We start from the raw sequence: 16,124 nt of genomic DNA on the forward strand, positions 1-16,124 counted from the left end.
AAAAACCCTCCAAGGAGACCATGGACACCATCCCCTCCATCCCAAAAACCCTCCAAGGAGACCATGGACACCACCCCCTCCATCCCAAACACCCTCCAAGGAGATCATGGACACCACCCCCTCCATCCCAAACACCCTCCAAGGAGATCATGGACACCATCCCCTCCATCCCAAACACCCTCCAAGGAGACCATGGAGTCCATCCCCTCCTTCCCAAAGACTCCAAGATCATGGAGACCATCCCCTCCATCCCAAAAACCCTCCAAGGAGATCCTGGACACCATCCCCTCCATCCCAAAAACCCTCCCAGTAGATTATTCCCTCCATCCCAAAAATACTCCAAGGAGATCCTGGACACCATCCCCTCCATCCCAAAAATCCTCCCAGTAGACTATTCCCTCCGTCCCAAAAATCCTCCAAGGAGCCCACCGAGGGCCCTGGACGTCGAGGGGTGGGAAAACCCCCCCAAACCCTCCCCAAACTTCCCCAAATCCCCCCGAAGAGGAGCTCCCTGGACCTTGATCATCTCGGGATCCGCCTCCGTCTCCCCCGTCAGGAGGTTCTTGGTTTTCTGGAAGCGCCGGCGCTTGTACTTGTTGATCACTGGGGAGGGAACAGGAGGAGCTTTCCCGTGTTCCCGGGGCCCTTTTCCCTCCTTTCATCCCCCCCAGGAACCTCCCAAGCCCTTGCCCTTTCCCAAACCCTTTCCCAGCCCCTTTCCCTTCCCCTTTCCTTCTCCCTTTCCCTTTCCCTGCCCTTTTCTGGACCCTTTCCCAGCCCCTTTCCCTTTCTCTTCCCTTTCCTTTCCCCCTTTCCCAACTCCTTTCACTTTCCCAGCCCCTTTCCCAACCCTTTCCCAAGCCCCTTCCCCTTTCCCTTTCTCCTTCCCTTTCCTTCCCTTCCCTTTTCCCTTCCCCAACTCCTTTCTCAATCCCATCCCCTTCCCTTTCCCATCCCTTCCCCTTTCCCTCTCTCTTTCCCTTTCCCTTTTTCCTTCCCTTCCCTTCCCTTCCCTTCCCTTCCCTTCCCTTCCCTTCCCTTCCCTTCCCTTCCCTTCCCTTCCCTTCCCTTCCCTTCCCTTCCTTTTCTTTCCTCTCTCCTTTCTCTTTCCCTTCCCCTTTCCCCTTCCCTTTTCCCTTCCCTTTTCCCTTCCCTTCCCTTTCCCTTTCTCTTCCCCAACTCCTTTCTCTTTCCCTTTCCCTTTCCCAGCCCTTCCCTGGACCTTTTCCCAACCACTTTCCCAACCCTTTCCCAAGCCCCTTCCCCTTTCCCCCTTTCCCAACTCCTTTCTCAATCCCTTTCCCTTTCCCAGCTCTTTCCTGGACCCTTTCTCAGCCCCTTTCCCTTTCCCCTTCCCTTCCCTTTTCCCTTCCCCAACTCCTTTCTCAATCCCATCCCCTTCCCTTTCCCATCCCTTCCCCTTCCCCTTTTCCCCTTTCCCAACTCCTTTCTCTTTCCCTCTTCCTCTCCCTTTCCCTTTCCCCTTCCCAACCCCTTTCCCTTCCCTTTCCCTTTCCCTTTCCCTTCCCCTTTCCCCCTTTCCCAGCTCCTTTCCCCTTCCCTTTCCCTTCCCTTCCCCTTTCTCTTTCCCCCTTTCCCTTCCCTCCCCTTTCCCTTCCCTCCCCTTTCCCTTCCCTTCCCTTTCCCTTCCCTTTCCCTTTCCCTTTCCCAACCCTTTCCCTTTCCCTTCCCCTTTCCCAACTCCTTTCTCAATCCCTTTCCCTTTCCCAGCCCTTTCCTGGACCCTTTCCCAAGCCCCTTCCCAACCCTTTCCCAAGCCCCTTCCCCTTCCCCTTTCCCCCTTTCCCAACTCCTTTCCCTTTCCCTTCCCTTTCCTTTCCCTTCCCCTTTCCCCCTTTCCCAACTCCTTCCTCTTCCCTTCCTCTTCCCTTTCCCTTCCCTTTCCCTTCCCCTTTCCCAACTCCTTTCTCTTTCCCTTTCCCTTTCCCAGCCCTTTCTTGGACCCTTCCCAGCTCCTTTCCCAACCCTTTCCCTTTCCCTTCCCCTTCCCCTTTCCCCCTTTCCCAACTCCTTTGTCTTTCCCATTCCCCTTTCTCCCTTTCCCAACTCCTTTCTCTTTCCCCTTTCCCTTTCCCAGCCCTTCCCTGGACCCTTTCCCAAGCCCCTTCCCCTTCCCCTTTCCCCCTTTCCCAACTCCTTTCTCTTTCCCTTTCCCAGCCCTTTCCCAACCCTTTCCCTTTCCCTTTCCCTTCCCCTTCCCCCCTTTCCCAACTCCTTCCCCTTCCCCTTTCCCCCTTTCCCAACTCCTTCCCCTTCCCTTTCCCCTTTCCCCCTTTCCCAACTCCTTTCTCTTTCCCTTTCCCAGCCCTTTCCCAGCTCCTTTCCCAACCCTTTCCCAAGCCCCTTCCCCTTCCCCTTCCCCCCTTTCCCAACTCCTTCCCCTTCCCCTTTCCCCCTTTCCCAACTCCTTTCCCTTTCCCAAGCCCCTTCCCCTTCCCCTTTCCCCCTTTCTCAACTCCTTCCCCTTCCCCTTTCCCCCTTTCCCAACTCCTTCCCCTTCCCCTTTCCCCCTTTCCCAACTCCTTTCCCTTTCCCTTCCCCTTTCCCCCTTTCCCAACTCCTTTCCCTTTCCCTTTCCCTTTCCCTTTCCCTTTCCCTTTCCCTTTCCCTTTCCCTTTCCCTTTCCCTTTCCCTTTCCCAACTCTTTTCCCAATCCCTTCCCCACCCTTTCCCCCATTCCCCCCTGTCCCCCCGTACTGCGGGAGGTGTGGACGGTGGCGAGGCGCCTGTAGAGGTTCTTGTGCCGGGGGTCGGGGTGGAACCCGCTCTTGGTGAAGTAAACGTGGACGTAGATGGAGCCGTTCTGTTGGACACTCTGGAATCGCATCCCAGGGATCAGGAACCGCCGGGATCCACCCCCTCCCAAAATCCCACAGGGAACCACCGCCTGCTCCCGGCCCCAGGGAGCCTCTGGAAGGTCCAGGAAGCCTCTGGAAGGTCCAGGGAGCCCCAAAACGCCCCAAGAAGCTCCAGGAAGCCTCTAGAAGCTCCAGGAAGCCCCAAAACGCCCCAAGAAGCTCCTAGAATCTCCAGGAAGCCCCTGGCAGCTCCAGGAAGCCTCTGGAAGGTCCAGGAAGCCCCAAAACGCCCCAAGAAGCTCCAGGAAGGTCCAGAAAGCCTCTGAAAGGTCCAGGAAGCCTCTGAAAGGTCCTGGAAGCCCCTGGAAGCCTCTGAAAGGTCCTGGAAGCCTCTGAAAGGTCCTGGAAGATGCAGGAAGGCCCTGGAAGCCTCTGAAAGGTCCAGGAAGCCTCTGGAAGGTCCTGGAAGCTCCAGGAAGCCCCAAGAAGCTCCAGGAAGCCTCTGAAAGGTCCTGGAAGCCCCAAAATGCCCCAAGAAACTCCAGGAAGGTCCAGGAAGCCTCTGAAAGGTCCTGGAAGCCCCAAAACGCCCCAAGAAGCTCCAGGAAGGTCCAGGAAGCCTCTGAAAGGTCCTGGAAGCCTCTGAAAGGTCCTGGAAGGTCCAGGAAGCCTCTGGAAGGTCCAGGAAGCCTCTGAAAGGTCCAGGAAGCCCCTGGAAGCTCCAGGAAGCCTCTGAAAGGTCCAGGAAGCCTCTGAAAGGACCTGGAAGTTCCAGGAAGCCCCTGGAAGCCCTTGAAAGCTCCAGGAAGCCTCTGAAAGGTCCTGGAAGCCTCTGAAAGGTCCTGGAAGATCCAGGAAGGTCCTGGAAGCCTCTGAAAGGTCCAGGAAGCCTCTGAAAGGTCCTGGAAGCCCCTGGAAGCTCCAGGAAGCTCCAGAAATCTCCAGGAAGCCTCTGAAAGGTCCTGGAAGCTCCAGGAAGGTCCTGGAAGCCTCTGAAAGGTCCTGGAAGCCCCTGGAAGCCTCTGAAAGGTCCTGGAAGCTCCAGGAAGCCCCTGGAAGCTCCAGGAAGCCTCTGAAAGGTCCTGGAAGCCCCAAAATGCCCCAAGAAGCTCCAGGAAGCCTCTGAAAGGTCCTGGAAGGTCCTGGAAGGCCCTGGAAGGCCCCGTGAGGCACCTGTGAGATGTCGAGCTCGCCGTAGTGCTCGTAGCAGCCGTCGGCGTTGTCGCCGCTGGTCCAGTCGCCGTAGACGAGGTCGCGCTTCTGCCAGAACAGGGCGGAGCTGGCGTTGAAATCCGTGAAGTGCTCGTGCTCCGAGATGTACACGTAGAGATCCTGGGGGAATTCGGGAATAACAGGGGCTGAGAATGTCAGGGGAACCCCTGGAGCAAACCCAAATCTCCTGGGAATACCAGGAGACTCCTTGGAGCAAATGGGTCCCAACCCAGCTCATCCTGGAGCAGGAGATTCCTGGGAATACCAGGGGAACCCTTGGAGCAAATGGATCCCAACCCAGCTCATCCTGGAGAAAGAGATTCCTGGGAATACTGGGAACCTTCAGAGCAAATTCCAGAGGAGGAGAGCCCTGGGAATATCAAGGGAATGCTCGGAGCAAACAGCTCTCGTGCTCCGGGATGTACACGTAGAGATCCTGGGGGAATTTGGGAATAACAGGGGCTGGGAATAGCAGGGGAACCCCTGGAGCAAACAGCTCTCGTGCTCCGGGATGTACACGGACAGATCCTGGGGGAATTCGGGAATAACAGGGGCTGGGAATAGCAGGGGAACCCCTGGAGCAAACCCAAATCTCCTGGGAATCCCAGGAGACTCCTTGGAGCAAATGGGTCCCAACCCAGCTCATCCTGGAGGAGGAGATTCCTGGGAATACCAGGGGAACCCTTGGAGCAAATTCCAGAGGAGGAGAGCCCTGGGAATATCAAGGGAATGCTCGGAGCAAACAGCTCTCGTGCTCCGAGATGGACACGGACAGATCCTATGGGAATTTGGGAATAACAGGGGCTGGGAATGTCAGGGGAACCCCTGGAGCAAACAGCTCTCGTGCTCCGAGATGGACACGGACAGATCCTATGGGAATTTGGGAATAACAGGGGCTGGGAATGTCAGGGAGACCCCTGGAGCAAACAGCTCTCGTGCTCCGGGATGGACACGGACAGATCCTGGGGGAATTCGGGAATAACAGGGGCTGGGAATGTCAGGGGAACCCTCAGAACAAACAGCTCTTGTGCTCCGGGATGGACACGGACAGATCCTATGGGAATATGGGAATAACAGGGGCTGGGAATGTCAGGGGAACCCCTGGAGCAAACAGCTCTCGTGCTCCGAGATGTACACGTAGAGATCCTGGGGGAATTCGGGAATAACAGGGGCTGGGAATAGCAGGGGAACCCCTGGAGCAAACCCAAATCTCCTGGGAATACCAGGAGACTCCTTGGAGCAAATGGGTCCCAACCCAGCTCATCCTGGAGCAGGAGATTCCTGGGAATACCAGGGGAACCCTTGGAGCAAATGGATCCCAACCCAGCTCATCCTGGAGAAAGAGATTCCTGGGAATACTGGGAACCTTCAGAGCAAATTCCAGAGGAGGAGAGCCCTGGGAATATCAAGGGAATGCTCGGAGCAAACAGCTCTCGTGCTCCGGGATGGACAGGGACAGATCCTGGGGGAATTCGGGAATAACAGGGGCTGGGAATGTCAGGGGAACCCCTGGAGCAAACAGCTCTGGTGCTCCGAGATGGACAGGGACAGATCCTGGGGGAATTTGGGAATAACAGGGGCTGGGAATGTCAGGGAGACCCCTGGAGCAAACAGCTCTCGTGCTCCGGGATGGACACGGACAGATCCTGGGGGAATTTGGGAATAACAGGGGCTGGGAATGTCAGGGGAACCCCTGGAGCAAACAGCTCTGGTGCTCCGAGATGTACACGGACAGATCCTGGGGGAATTCGGGAATAACAGGGGCTGGGAATAGCAGGGGAACCCCTGGAGCAAACAGCTCTCGTGCTCCGGGATGGACACGGACAGATCCTATGGGAATATGGGAATAACAGGGGCTGGGAATGTCAGGGGAACCCCTGGAGCAAACCCAAATCTCCTGGGAATACCAGGAGACTCCTTGGAGCAAATGGGTCCCAACCCAGCTCATCCTGGAGCAGGAGATTCCTGGGAATACTGGGAACCTTCAGAGCAAATTCCAGAGGAGGAGAGCCCTGAGAATATCAAGGGAATGCTCGGAGCAAACAGCTCTCGTGCTCCGGGATGGACACGGACAGATCCTGGGGGAATTCGGGAATGGGAGGGGCTGGGAATAGCAGGGGAACCCCTGGAGCAAACAGCTCTCGTGCTCCGGGATGGACACGGACAGATCCTATGGGAATATGGGAATAACAGGAGCTGGGAATAGCAGGGGAACCCTCAGAACAAACAGCTCTCGTACTCCCCACGGACAGATCCTGGGGGAATTTGGGAATAACAGGGGCTGGGAATGTCAGGGGAACCCTCGGAGCAAACCCAAATCTCCTGGGAATACCAGGAGAACCCTCGGAGCAAATCCCAGAGGAGATTCCTGGGAATCCCAGGAGACTCCTTGGAGCAAATGGGTCCCAACCCAGCTCATCCTGGAGAAGGAGATTCCTGGGAATACTGGGAGACCTCTGGGAGCAAATGGGTCCCAACCCAGCTCAGCCTGGAGGAGGAGATTCCTGGGAATATCAGGGGAACCCTTGGAGCAAATCTTGGAGGAGGAGAGCCCGCCCTGGGAATATCAAGGGAATGCTCGGAGCAAACAGCTCTCGTGCTCCGGGATGGACACGGACAGATCCTATGGGAATATGGGAATGGGAGAGCCCTGGGAATACAGGGAGAACCCTCGGAGCAAACCCAAATCTCCTGGGAATACCAGGAGACTCCTTGGAGCAAATGGGTCCCAACCCAGCTCATCCTGGAGCAGGAGATTCCTGGGAATACCAGGGGAACCCTTGGAGCAAATGGATCCCAAGCAAGCTCATCCTGGAGAAAGAGATTCCTGGGAATACTGGGAACCTTCAGAGCAAATTCCAGAGGAGGAGAGCCCTGGGAATATCAAGGGAATGCTTGGAGCAAACAGCTCTTGTGCTCCGGGATGGACACGGACAGATCCTATGGGAATATGGGAATGGGAGAGCCCTGGGAATACAGGGAGACCCCTCGGACCAAACCCAAATCTCCTGGGAATCCCAGGAGACTCCTTGGAGCAAATGGGTCCCAACCCAGCTCATCCTGGAGGAGGAGATTCCTGGGAATATTAGGAGACCCCTTGGAGCAAATCCCAGAGGAGGAGAGCCCTGGGAATACCAGGAGACCCCCCAGAGCAAACAGCTCTCGTGCTCCAAGATGGACATGTAGAGATCCTGGGGGAATATGGGAATGGGAGAGCCCTGGGAATACAGGGAGACCCCCTGGAGCAAATCCTAGGGAAGGAGAGCCCTGGGAATACCGGGAGAACCCTCGGAGCAAACCCAAATCTCCTGGGAATACCAGGAGACTCCTTCAAGCAAATGGGTCCCAACCCAGCTCATCCTGGAGGAGGAAATTCCTGGGAATACTGGGAACCTTCAGAGCAAATTCCAGAGGAGGAGAGCCCTGAGAATATCAGGAGACTCCTTGGAGCAAATCCTGGGGAAGGAGAGCCCTGGGAATCACTCCCAGCTTTGAGATCTGAGCTGGACCACAGAAATTTGGGAAATCAGCCCTGGAAATCAGGGGAACCAGGGAAACCAGCCCCAGAAACCAGGGAAATCAGTCCCAGAAATCAGGGAAATCAGCCCAGAAATCCAGGAAATCAGTCTGAGAAACCAGGAAAATCAGGGAAATCAGGAGAAACAGCCCCAGAAATCAAGGAAATCAGCCCCAGAAATCAGGGAAATCAGTCCCAGGAATCAGGGAAATCAGGGAAATCAGCCTTAGAAATCAGGGAAATCAGAGGAAACAACCCCAGAAATCAGGGAAAACCAGAGCAAACAGCCCCAGAAATCAGGGAAATCAGTGCCAGAAATCAGGGAAATCAGCACAGAAATCTGGGAAATCAGTGCCAGAAATCCGGGAAATCAGTCCCAGAAATCAGGGAAATCAGTGCCAGAAATCTGGGAAATCAGCACCAGGAACCAGGAAAATCAGCCCCAAAAATCAGGGAAATCAGAGGAAACAGTCCCAGAAATCAGGGAAATCAGGGAAATCAGCCTTAGAAATCAGGGAAATCAGAGGAAACAACCCCAGAAATCAGGGAAATCAGAGGAAACAGCCCCAAAAACTGGGAAAACCAGAGCAAACAGCCCCAAAAATCACGGAAATCAGCCCAAAAATCATGGAAATCAGTCCCAGAAATCAGGGAAATCAGCCCAAAAATCAGGGAAATCAGTCCCAGAAATCAGGGAAATCAGTCCCAGAAATCTGGGAAATCAGCACAGAAATCAGGGAAATCAGTCCCAGAAATCTGGGAAATCAGCACAGAAATCAGGGAAATCAGTCCCAGAAATCTGGGAAATCAGCACAGAAATCAGGGAAACCAGAGGAAACAACCCCAGAAATCAGGGAAATCAAATACAGAAATCAGGAAAATCAGCCCAGAAATCCAGGAAATCAGTCCCAGAAACCAGGGAAATCAAAGGAAACAGCCCCAAAAACCGGGAAAACCGGAGCAAACAGCCCCAGAAACCAGGGAAATCAAAGGAAACAGCCCCAAAAACCAGGAAAATCAAAGGAAACAGCCCCAAAAACCGGGAAAACCAAAGGAAGCAGCCCCGGGAACGACGGAAACCCCAAGAAGCCGTGCCCGGAATTCCCGGAATTCCCTGCCGGAATTGCTTCCCGACGTTACCATGAGGGTGTCCTTCGGGAAGAGGTTCCTGCTGGGGGCCCGGGGGGTCCCCCCGGAGCTGTTGGGCTCCTGCGGCGCCGGCGCCCTCCGGAACCAGGAGCTGATGGCCCAGATGATGAAAATCCTGAGGGAAGGAGGGGGGGGAAAAAAAAACCGGGAAAAGGGGCTCGGGAAGAGCCCGGGAAACAAAAAACACCCCCCGGAATTCCGGGGGGGAAAAAACGGAGCTCCGGGATTGGGAATGGAGGATTTCTCCTCCTCCTCCCTCCCCTCTCTTCCTCTTCTTTTGGGGGGTTTTCCTGAGGGATGGGGGGGGGTTTCCCGGCGGGAATCCCCATGGATCCTTTCCCTGTGGATCCCATTTCCATGGATCCCTTCCCTGTAAATCTCCTCCCTGTGGATCCCATTCCTATGGAACTCTTCCCTATGGATTCCTTCCCTATAGATCCCATTCCTATGGATCTTTTACCTATAGATCCCATTTCCATAGATCCCATCCCTATGGATCCCATTCCTATGGAACTCTTCCCTACAGATTCCATTCCTATGGATCCCATTCCTATGGATGGATCCCTTCCCTACGGATCCCTTCCCTGTGGATTCCTTCTCTGTGGATCCTTTCCCTGTGGATCCCATTCCCATGGATCCCTTCCTTATGGATCTCTTCCCTGTGGATCCCATTCCCACGGATCCCTTCCCTACGGATCCCATTTCCTATGAGATCCCATGGATCCCATTCCTACGGATCCCTTCTCTACAGATCCTATTTCCATGGATCCCTTTCCTATAAATCCCATTTCCATGGATCCCATTTCCATGGATCCCTTCCCTACGGATCCCTTCCCTATGGATCCCTTCCCTATGGATCTCATTCCCATGGATCCCTTTCCTATAAATCCCATTTCCCTGGATCCCATTCCCATGGATCCCTTTCCTATAAATCCCATTCCCATGGATCCCATTTCCATGGATCCCTTCCCTACGGATCCCTTCCCTATGGATCCCTTCCCTATGGATCCCATTTCCATGGATCCCTTCCCTATGGATCTCATTCCCATGGATCCCTTTCCTATAAATCCCATTTCCCTGGATCCCATTCCCATGGATCCCTTCCCTATGGATCCCATTCCCATAGATCCCATTCCCACGGATCCCTTCCCTGTGGATCCCTTCCCTGTGGATTCCATTCCCACAAATCCCTTCCCTGTGGATCCCATTTCCATGGATCCCTTTCCTATAAATCCCATTCCCACGGATCCCGTTCCCACGGATCCCATTCCCACGGATCCCTTCCCTCTGGATCCCATTCCCACGGATCCCTTCCCTCTGGATCCCATTCCCACGGATCCCATTCCCATGGATCCCATTCCCACGGATCCCATTCCCACGGATCCCATTCCCACGGATCCCATTCCCATGGATCCCATTCCCACGGATCCCTTCCCTGTGGATCCCATTCCCATGGATCCCTTCCCCCCCGAGTCCCCTCCCTGTGGATCCCATTCCCATGGATCCCATTCCCACGGATCCCTTCCCTGTGGATCCCATTCCCATGGATCCCATTCCCACGGCTCCCTTCCCCCCGAGTCCCCTCCCTGTGGATCCCACTCCCACAAATCCCTTCCCTGTGGATCCCATTCCCATGGATCCCATTCCCACGGATCCCTTCCCTATGGATCCCTTCCCTGTGGATCCCATTCCCACAAATCCCTTCCCTGTGGATCCCATTCCCATGGATCCCATTCCCACGGCTCCCTTCCCCCCGAGTCCCCTCCCGGCGCCGCTCCCGGATCCACCCCCGGACTTTGGATCCCCGGGAGCGGCAGCTCCGGGACCGGCCCCTGACCCCGACCCCGTGACCCCGGGGAAAACCGGGAAGTGGCTCCGGAAAAAAACCTGGGACGATCCCCACCCGGTTCAGGGGTCACCCCCTGGAATTGTGGGGTCACCTCCTGGAATTTTGGGGTCCTGGGGTGACCCCCTGGAGTTTTGGGGTCACCCTCTGGAATTTTGGGGTCCTGGGGTGACCCCCTGGAGTTTTGGGGTCACCCTCTGGAATTTTGGGGTCCTGGGGTGACCCCCTGGAGTTTTGGGGTCACCCTCTGGAATTTTGGGGTCCTGGGGTGACCCCCTGGAGTTTTGGGGTCACTCTCTGGAATTTTGGGGTCCTGGGGTGACCCCCTGGAGTTTTGGGGTCACCCTCTGGAATTTTGGGGTCCCAGCGTGACCCTCGGGGTTTTGGGGTCACCCTCTGGAATTTTGGGGTCACCCTCTGGAATTTTGGGGTCCTGGGGTGACCCCCATGTTTTTGGGATCACCCCCTGAGTTTTGGGATCACCCCCTGGGGTTTTGGGGTCCTGGTGTGATCCCCTGGGGTTTTGGGGTCACCCTCTGGAATTTTGGGGTCCTGGTGGGACCCACAGGGTTTTGGGATCACCCTCTGGAGTTTTGGGATCATCCCCTGAAGTTTTGGAGTCACCTCCTGGAGTTTTGGGGTCCCAGTGTCACTCCCCATGGTTTTGGGATCACCCCCTGGACTTTTGGGGTCCAAATGTGACCCCAAAGGGTTTTTGGGGTCCTGATGTCACTCCCCATGGTTTTGGGGTCACCCCCTGGCCTTTTGGTATCCCAATGTTACCCCCCCTGGTTTTGGGGTCACTCTCTGGCCTTTTGGGGTCCTGATGTCACCCCCCTGGCTTTGGGGTCACCCTCTGGCCTTTTGGGGCCCCAATATCACCCTCCCTGATTTTGGGGTCACCCCAGAGGGTTTTGGGGTCCCTCCCTGGCTTTTCAGGGTCCCAATATCACCCCCCTGGTTTTGGGGTCACCCCAGAGGGTTTTGGGGTCCCCTTTGGCCTTTTGGGGTCCCAATGTCACACCCCATGGTTTTGGGGTCCCTCCCTGGCCTTTTGGGGTCCCAATGTCACCCCCCCTGGTTTTGGGGTCCTGGTGTCACCCTCCATGGTTTTGGGGTCACCCCCCCTGGTTTTGGGGTCCCTCCCTGGCCTTTTGGGGTCCCAATGTCACCCCCCCTGGTTTTGGGGTCCCGGTGTCACCCCCCTGGTTTTGGGGTCCCAGTGTCACCCTCCATGGTTTTGGGGTCACCCCAGAGGGTTTTGGGGTCCCTCCCTGGCCTTTTGGGGTCCCGGTGCCCCCCCCGTGGTTCGTGGGGTGCCCCTGACCCCGTTTTGGGGGCTCACCTGAACAGGACCCCCTTGATGACCTGCCAGGCGTTGGGGGCGGGTTGTTGGGGCTGTCGCGGGGTCTCGGCCCCGTCCCCTCCCCCGGCGCTGCCGTTGCTCGTCACCTGAGGGGGGGGAGGGTCAGGGGGGGGGCTGGGACTGTCCCCAGGACCTTGGGCCCCGTCCCTGTCCCATCCCTGTCCCCTGTCCCCACCCCTGTCCCGAGGTCCCCATCCCTGTCCCCTGTCCCCCATCCCTGTCCCCTGATTCCCATCCCTGTTCCCCGTCCCTGTCCCATCCCTGTCCCCAGATCTCAATCCCTGTCCTGTATTTCTGTCCCCATCCCTGTCCCCTGTCCCCCATCCCTGTCCCCTGATTCTCATCCCTGTTCCCCGTCCCTGTCCCATCCCTGTCTCCCACCCCTGTCCCGAGGTCCCCATCCCTGTCCCGTATTCCTGTCCCCATCCCTGTCCCCTGTCCCCCATCCCTGTCCCATCCCTGTCCCCTGATTCCCATTCCTGTTCCCCATCCCTGTCTCATCCCTGTCCCGTATTTCTGTCCCCATCCCTGTCCCCTGATTCCCATCCCTGTCCCCTGTCCCCAATCCCTGTCCCATATTCCTGTCCCCTTGTTCCCATCCCTGTCCCCATCCCTGTCCCCCATCCCGACTCCTCTCCCCCATCCCTGTCCTCATCCCTGTCCCGTCTCCATCCCTGTCCCCTGGTCCCCATCCCTGTCCCGTATTCCTGTCCCCATCCCTGTCCCCTGATTCCCATCCCCGTCCCCCTCCCTGTCCCCTGCCCCCCATCCCTGTCCCCTGATTCCTGCCCCATCCCAGTCTCCATCCCTGTCCCCATCCCTCTCCCATCCCAGTCCCCAACCCTGCCTCATCCCTGTCCCCTGGTCCTCTGTCCCTGTCCCATATTCCTGTCCACTGTCCCCCATCCCTGTTCCCTGATTCCCATCCCTTTTCCCTGCTCCCCATCCCTGTCCCCTGGTCCCCATCCCTGTCCCCCATCCCTGTCCCCTACTCTCAATCCCTGTCCCATCCCTGTCCCCTGTCCCCAGGTCCCCATCCCTGGCCCATCCTTGTCCCCCATCCCAGTCCCCTGGTCCCCGTCCCTGTCCCATCCCAGTCCCCTGGTCCCCGTCCCTTGGTTCCAATTCCAGTCCCCATTGCAGTCCCCTGGTCCCCATCCCTGTGCCCTGGTCCCTGTCCCATCCCAGTCCCCATCCCAGTCCCCTGGTCCCTGTCCCATCCCTGTCCCCCATCCCTGATCCATCCCAGTCTCCTGGTCCCTGTCCCATCCCTGTCCCATCCGTGTTCCCCATCCCTGTCCCATCCCTATCCCCTGCTCCCCATCCCAGTCCCTATCCCCATCCCTGTCCCCCATTCCAGTCCCCATCCCCATCCCTGTCCCCCATCCCAGTCCCCATCCCTGTTCCCTGCTCCCCATCCCAGTCCCCATCCCTGTTCCCTGCTCCCCATCCCTGTCCCATCCCTGTTCCCTGCTCCCCATCCCTGTCCCCGGATTCCTATCCCTGCTCCCCATCCCTGTCCCATCCCTATCCCCTGCTCCCCATCCCAGTCCCCATCCCTGTCCCCTGGTTCGCATCCCTGTGCCCTGCTCCCCATCCCAGTCCCACCCCTGGTCCCTGCTCCCCATCCCTGGTCCCTGCTCCCCGTCCCTGTCCCCAGGTCCCCGTTCCCATTCTCTGTCCCAAGCCCCAGTCCCATCCCTGCTCCCCTGTCCCATTCTTCTCCCTGGCCTGGCCCGAACCCATTCCCAGTCCCACCCCTATCCCTAATTCCCAGTCCTTATCCCGGTCCCTGTCCCTCTCCCTATCCCTAATTCCCGGTCCTTATCCCGGTCCCTGTCCCACCCTTATCCCTAATTCCCGGTCCTTATCCCGGTCCCTGTCCCACCCTTATCCCTAATTCCCGGTCCTTATCCCGGTCCCAGTCCCACCCCTGTCCCTAATTCCCGGTCCTTATCCCGGTCCCTGTCCCTCTCCCTATCCCTAATTCCCGGTCCTTATCCCGGTCCCAGTCCCACCCCTGTCCCTAATTCCCGGTCCTTATCCCGGTCCCTGTCCCACCCCTATCCCTAATTCCCGGTCCTTATCCCGGTCCCAGTCCCACCCTTATCCCTAATTCCCGGTCCTTATCCCGGTCCCAGTCCCACCCCTATCCCTAATTCCCGGTCCTTATCCCGGTCCCAGATTCCCGGTCCTTATCCCGGTCCCAGTCCCACCCTTATCCCTAATTCCCGGTCCCTGTCCCACCCCTATCCCTAATTCCCGGTCCTTATCCCGGTCCCTGTCCCTAATTCCCGGTCCCTGTCCCTCTCCCTGTCCCTCTCCCTGTCCCCCATCCCTGTCCCTCTCCCCTTTCCCTTTTCCCCTGTCCCCCGTCCCTCTCCCCTCCATCCCTCTCCCCTGTCCCCCGCCCCCGTCCCGCCGTCCCCCCGTGTCCCGCCGTCCCCCCCGCTCCCGGTCCCCGTCCCCCGTTACCAGCCCGGGCCCCGTTCCCGGCCCCGTTCCCGGCCCCGTTCCCGGCCCCGCCGCCTCCCCCGGCCCCGGCGCCGCCATCTTTGCTGCGCCGCCGCTCGCGCCGCTCTCGCGAGACCGCGCCGACCGCGGCCACGTGACCCCCGCGCCCGGGGAGGGAATTGGGGGGGGCGGAGCGCGGGAAAACGACCACGCCCCCCCACCCCGGCACCGCCCATATTCGTGACGTCACACGCGGATCACCCAATAGCGGCGCGGTCCGCCCAGGAGAGGAGGGGATTCCCCGCCGCGGCGACGTCACGGCGGGCTCGGCCAATGGCGGCGCGGTCCGTCCCCCCCGCCCGGGGGGGGTTTCCCCGTGCGCCCCCGCGGCGGTGACGTCACGGGGCCGCTCAGCCAATGGCGGCGCGGCCCGCGCGGGGATTTCCAGGTCCGGCGGCGGCGCGGCCTCGGGGGGCCTCGGGGGGCACCGGCAGCGGCACCGGCAGCGGCACCGGCACCGGCAGCGGGAGCGGGGCCCGGGCACCCAGCCGGGCACGGCCATGGCGCTGCCGCTCGGTGAGCGCGGCCCCGGCACGGGAGGGGCGGGGAGGGGGCGTTCCGGGGGCTCGGGGGGCCTCGGGGGGCACCGGCACCGGGGGGGGCTCGGGGGGCGGCGGGAATGGGAACGGGAGCGGGATCGGGATCCGGGCACGGCCACGGCGCTGCCGCTCGGGGAGCGCGGCCCCGGCACGGGAAGGGCGGGGAGGGGGCGTTCCGGGGGGCTTGGGGGGCCTCGGGGGGCACCGGGAGCGGCACCAGGAGCGACACCGGGAGCGGGGCCCGGGCACCCAGCCGGGCACGGCCACGGCGCTGCCGCTCGGTGAGCGCGGCCCCGGCACGGGAAGGGCGGGGAGGGGCGAGGGGGGGTCGTTCCGGGACACCGGGAGGTCTCGGGGGGGGAGGCACGGGAGGGGCATTGGGAGGGGGGCAAACGGGGGGGGTCACGGCCTTGGGGACCCCCCGATCCCCTCCGGGGGTGGGTAACGGGATGGGGGTGTTGTTCCGGTTCTGGGGACCCCCCCCCGATCGCGGCCGGGGGTGGTCCCGGGGACACCCCCCCTCCCCCCCGTTCCTGCTTAGGGTGGGGGAAGGTGGTCGTGGGGGTGCCCCGGCGGGTTCTCGTGGGGGGTGTCACGCTCCTGGGGACCCCCCGATGACGGCTGGGGGTGGGGAACGGGGGGGGGGTCTCACGGTCTTGGGGACCCCCCCGGTCCCGGTCGGGGGGTCCTGGCTCCTGGGGCGGGGGGGGCAGGTGGTTCTTGGTGGGGGAAGGTGGTCGTGGGGGTCCCCTGGCAGCGTCTCTCGGGGGGTGTCGCGATCCTGGGGACCCCCCCCGGGTCCCGGCCGGGGGCAGATCCCTGTCCCTGGTCCAGGAAATCCCTCCGGGTTTGCTCGAGGGGATCCCTGGATGTGTCGATCCCTTCCCTGAGGGGGCAGCGAGCCCGGGATCCCCCGATCCCCCTCTCCTGCTCTGGGATCCTGGGATCCCTCGATCCCCCTTTCCCGCCCCCGTATCCCTTTGTCCTGTTCCGGGATCCTTCTCTCCCTCTTTCCTGCTCTGGGATCCCCCGATCCCTCTTTCCTGCCCCCTGATCCCGGGATTCCCCTGTCCTGCTCTGGGATCCTTCTCTCCCTCTTTCCTGCTCTGGGATCCCCCGATGCCCTTTTCCTATCCCGGGATCCCCCTGTCCTGCTCTGGGA

At 59.5% G+C, this 16,124-nt stretch overlaps 1 protein-coding gene and 1 long non-coding RNA gene across 2 annotated transcripts in view; one reads left to right on the forward strand and one right to left on the reverse strand.

Annotated features, from left to right (window-relative positions):
- LOC127466018 (putative lipid scramblase CLPTM1) overlaps positions 1 to 14,494 on the reverse strand; it is a 29,700-nt gene extending 15,206 nt beyond the window's left edge. The window contains 6 exon segments of the mRNA XM_051776612.1: positions 518 to 603; positions 2,719 to 2,836; positions 3,993 to 4,151; positions 8,689 to 8,812; positions 11,889 to 11,995; positions 14,385 to 14,494. Coding sequence (XP_051632572.1) covers positions 518 to 603; positions 2,719 to 2,836; positions 3,993 to 4,151; positions 8,689 to 8,812; positions 11,889 to 11,995; positions 14,385 to 14,462 — 672 coding nt within the window. The 5' untranslated portion in view covers positions 14,463 to 14,494.
- Positions 3,288 to 3,912, forward strand: LOC127466019 (uncharacterized). Its single transcript, XR_007902561.1, has 3 exons — positions 3,288 to 3,328; positions 3,369 to 3,428; positions 3,879 to 3,912. It is a non-coding gene; the product is annotated as an uncharacterized LOC127466019 (long non-coding RNA).
- Positions 14,495 to 16,124: the final 1,630 nt, after the last annotated feature.

This window comes from Manacus candei, unplaced genomic scaffold, assembly GCF_025592945.1.
Source record: "Manacus candei isolate 608988 ecotype Guabito, Panama unplaced genomic scaffold, ASM2559294v1 h1tg000564l, whole genome shotgun sequence".
NCBI classification, from domain to species: Eukaryota; Metazoa; Chordata; class Aves; order Passeriformes; family Pipridae; genus Manacus; species Manacus candei.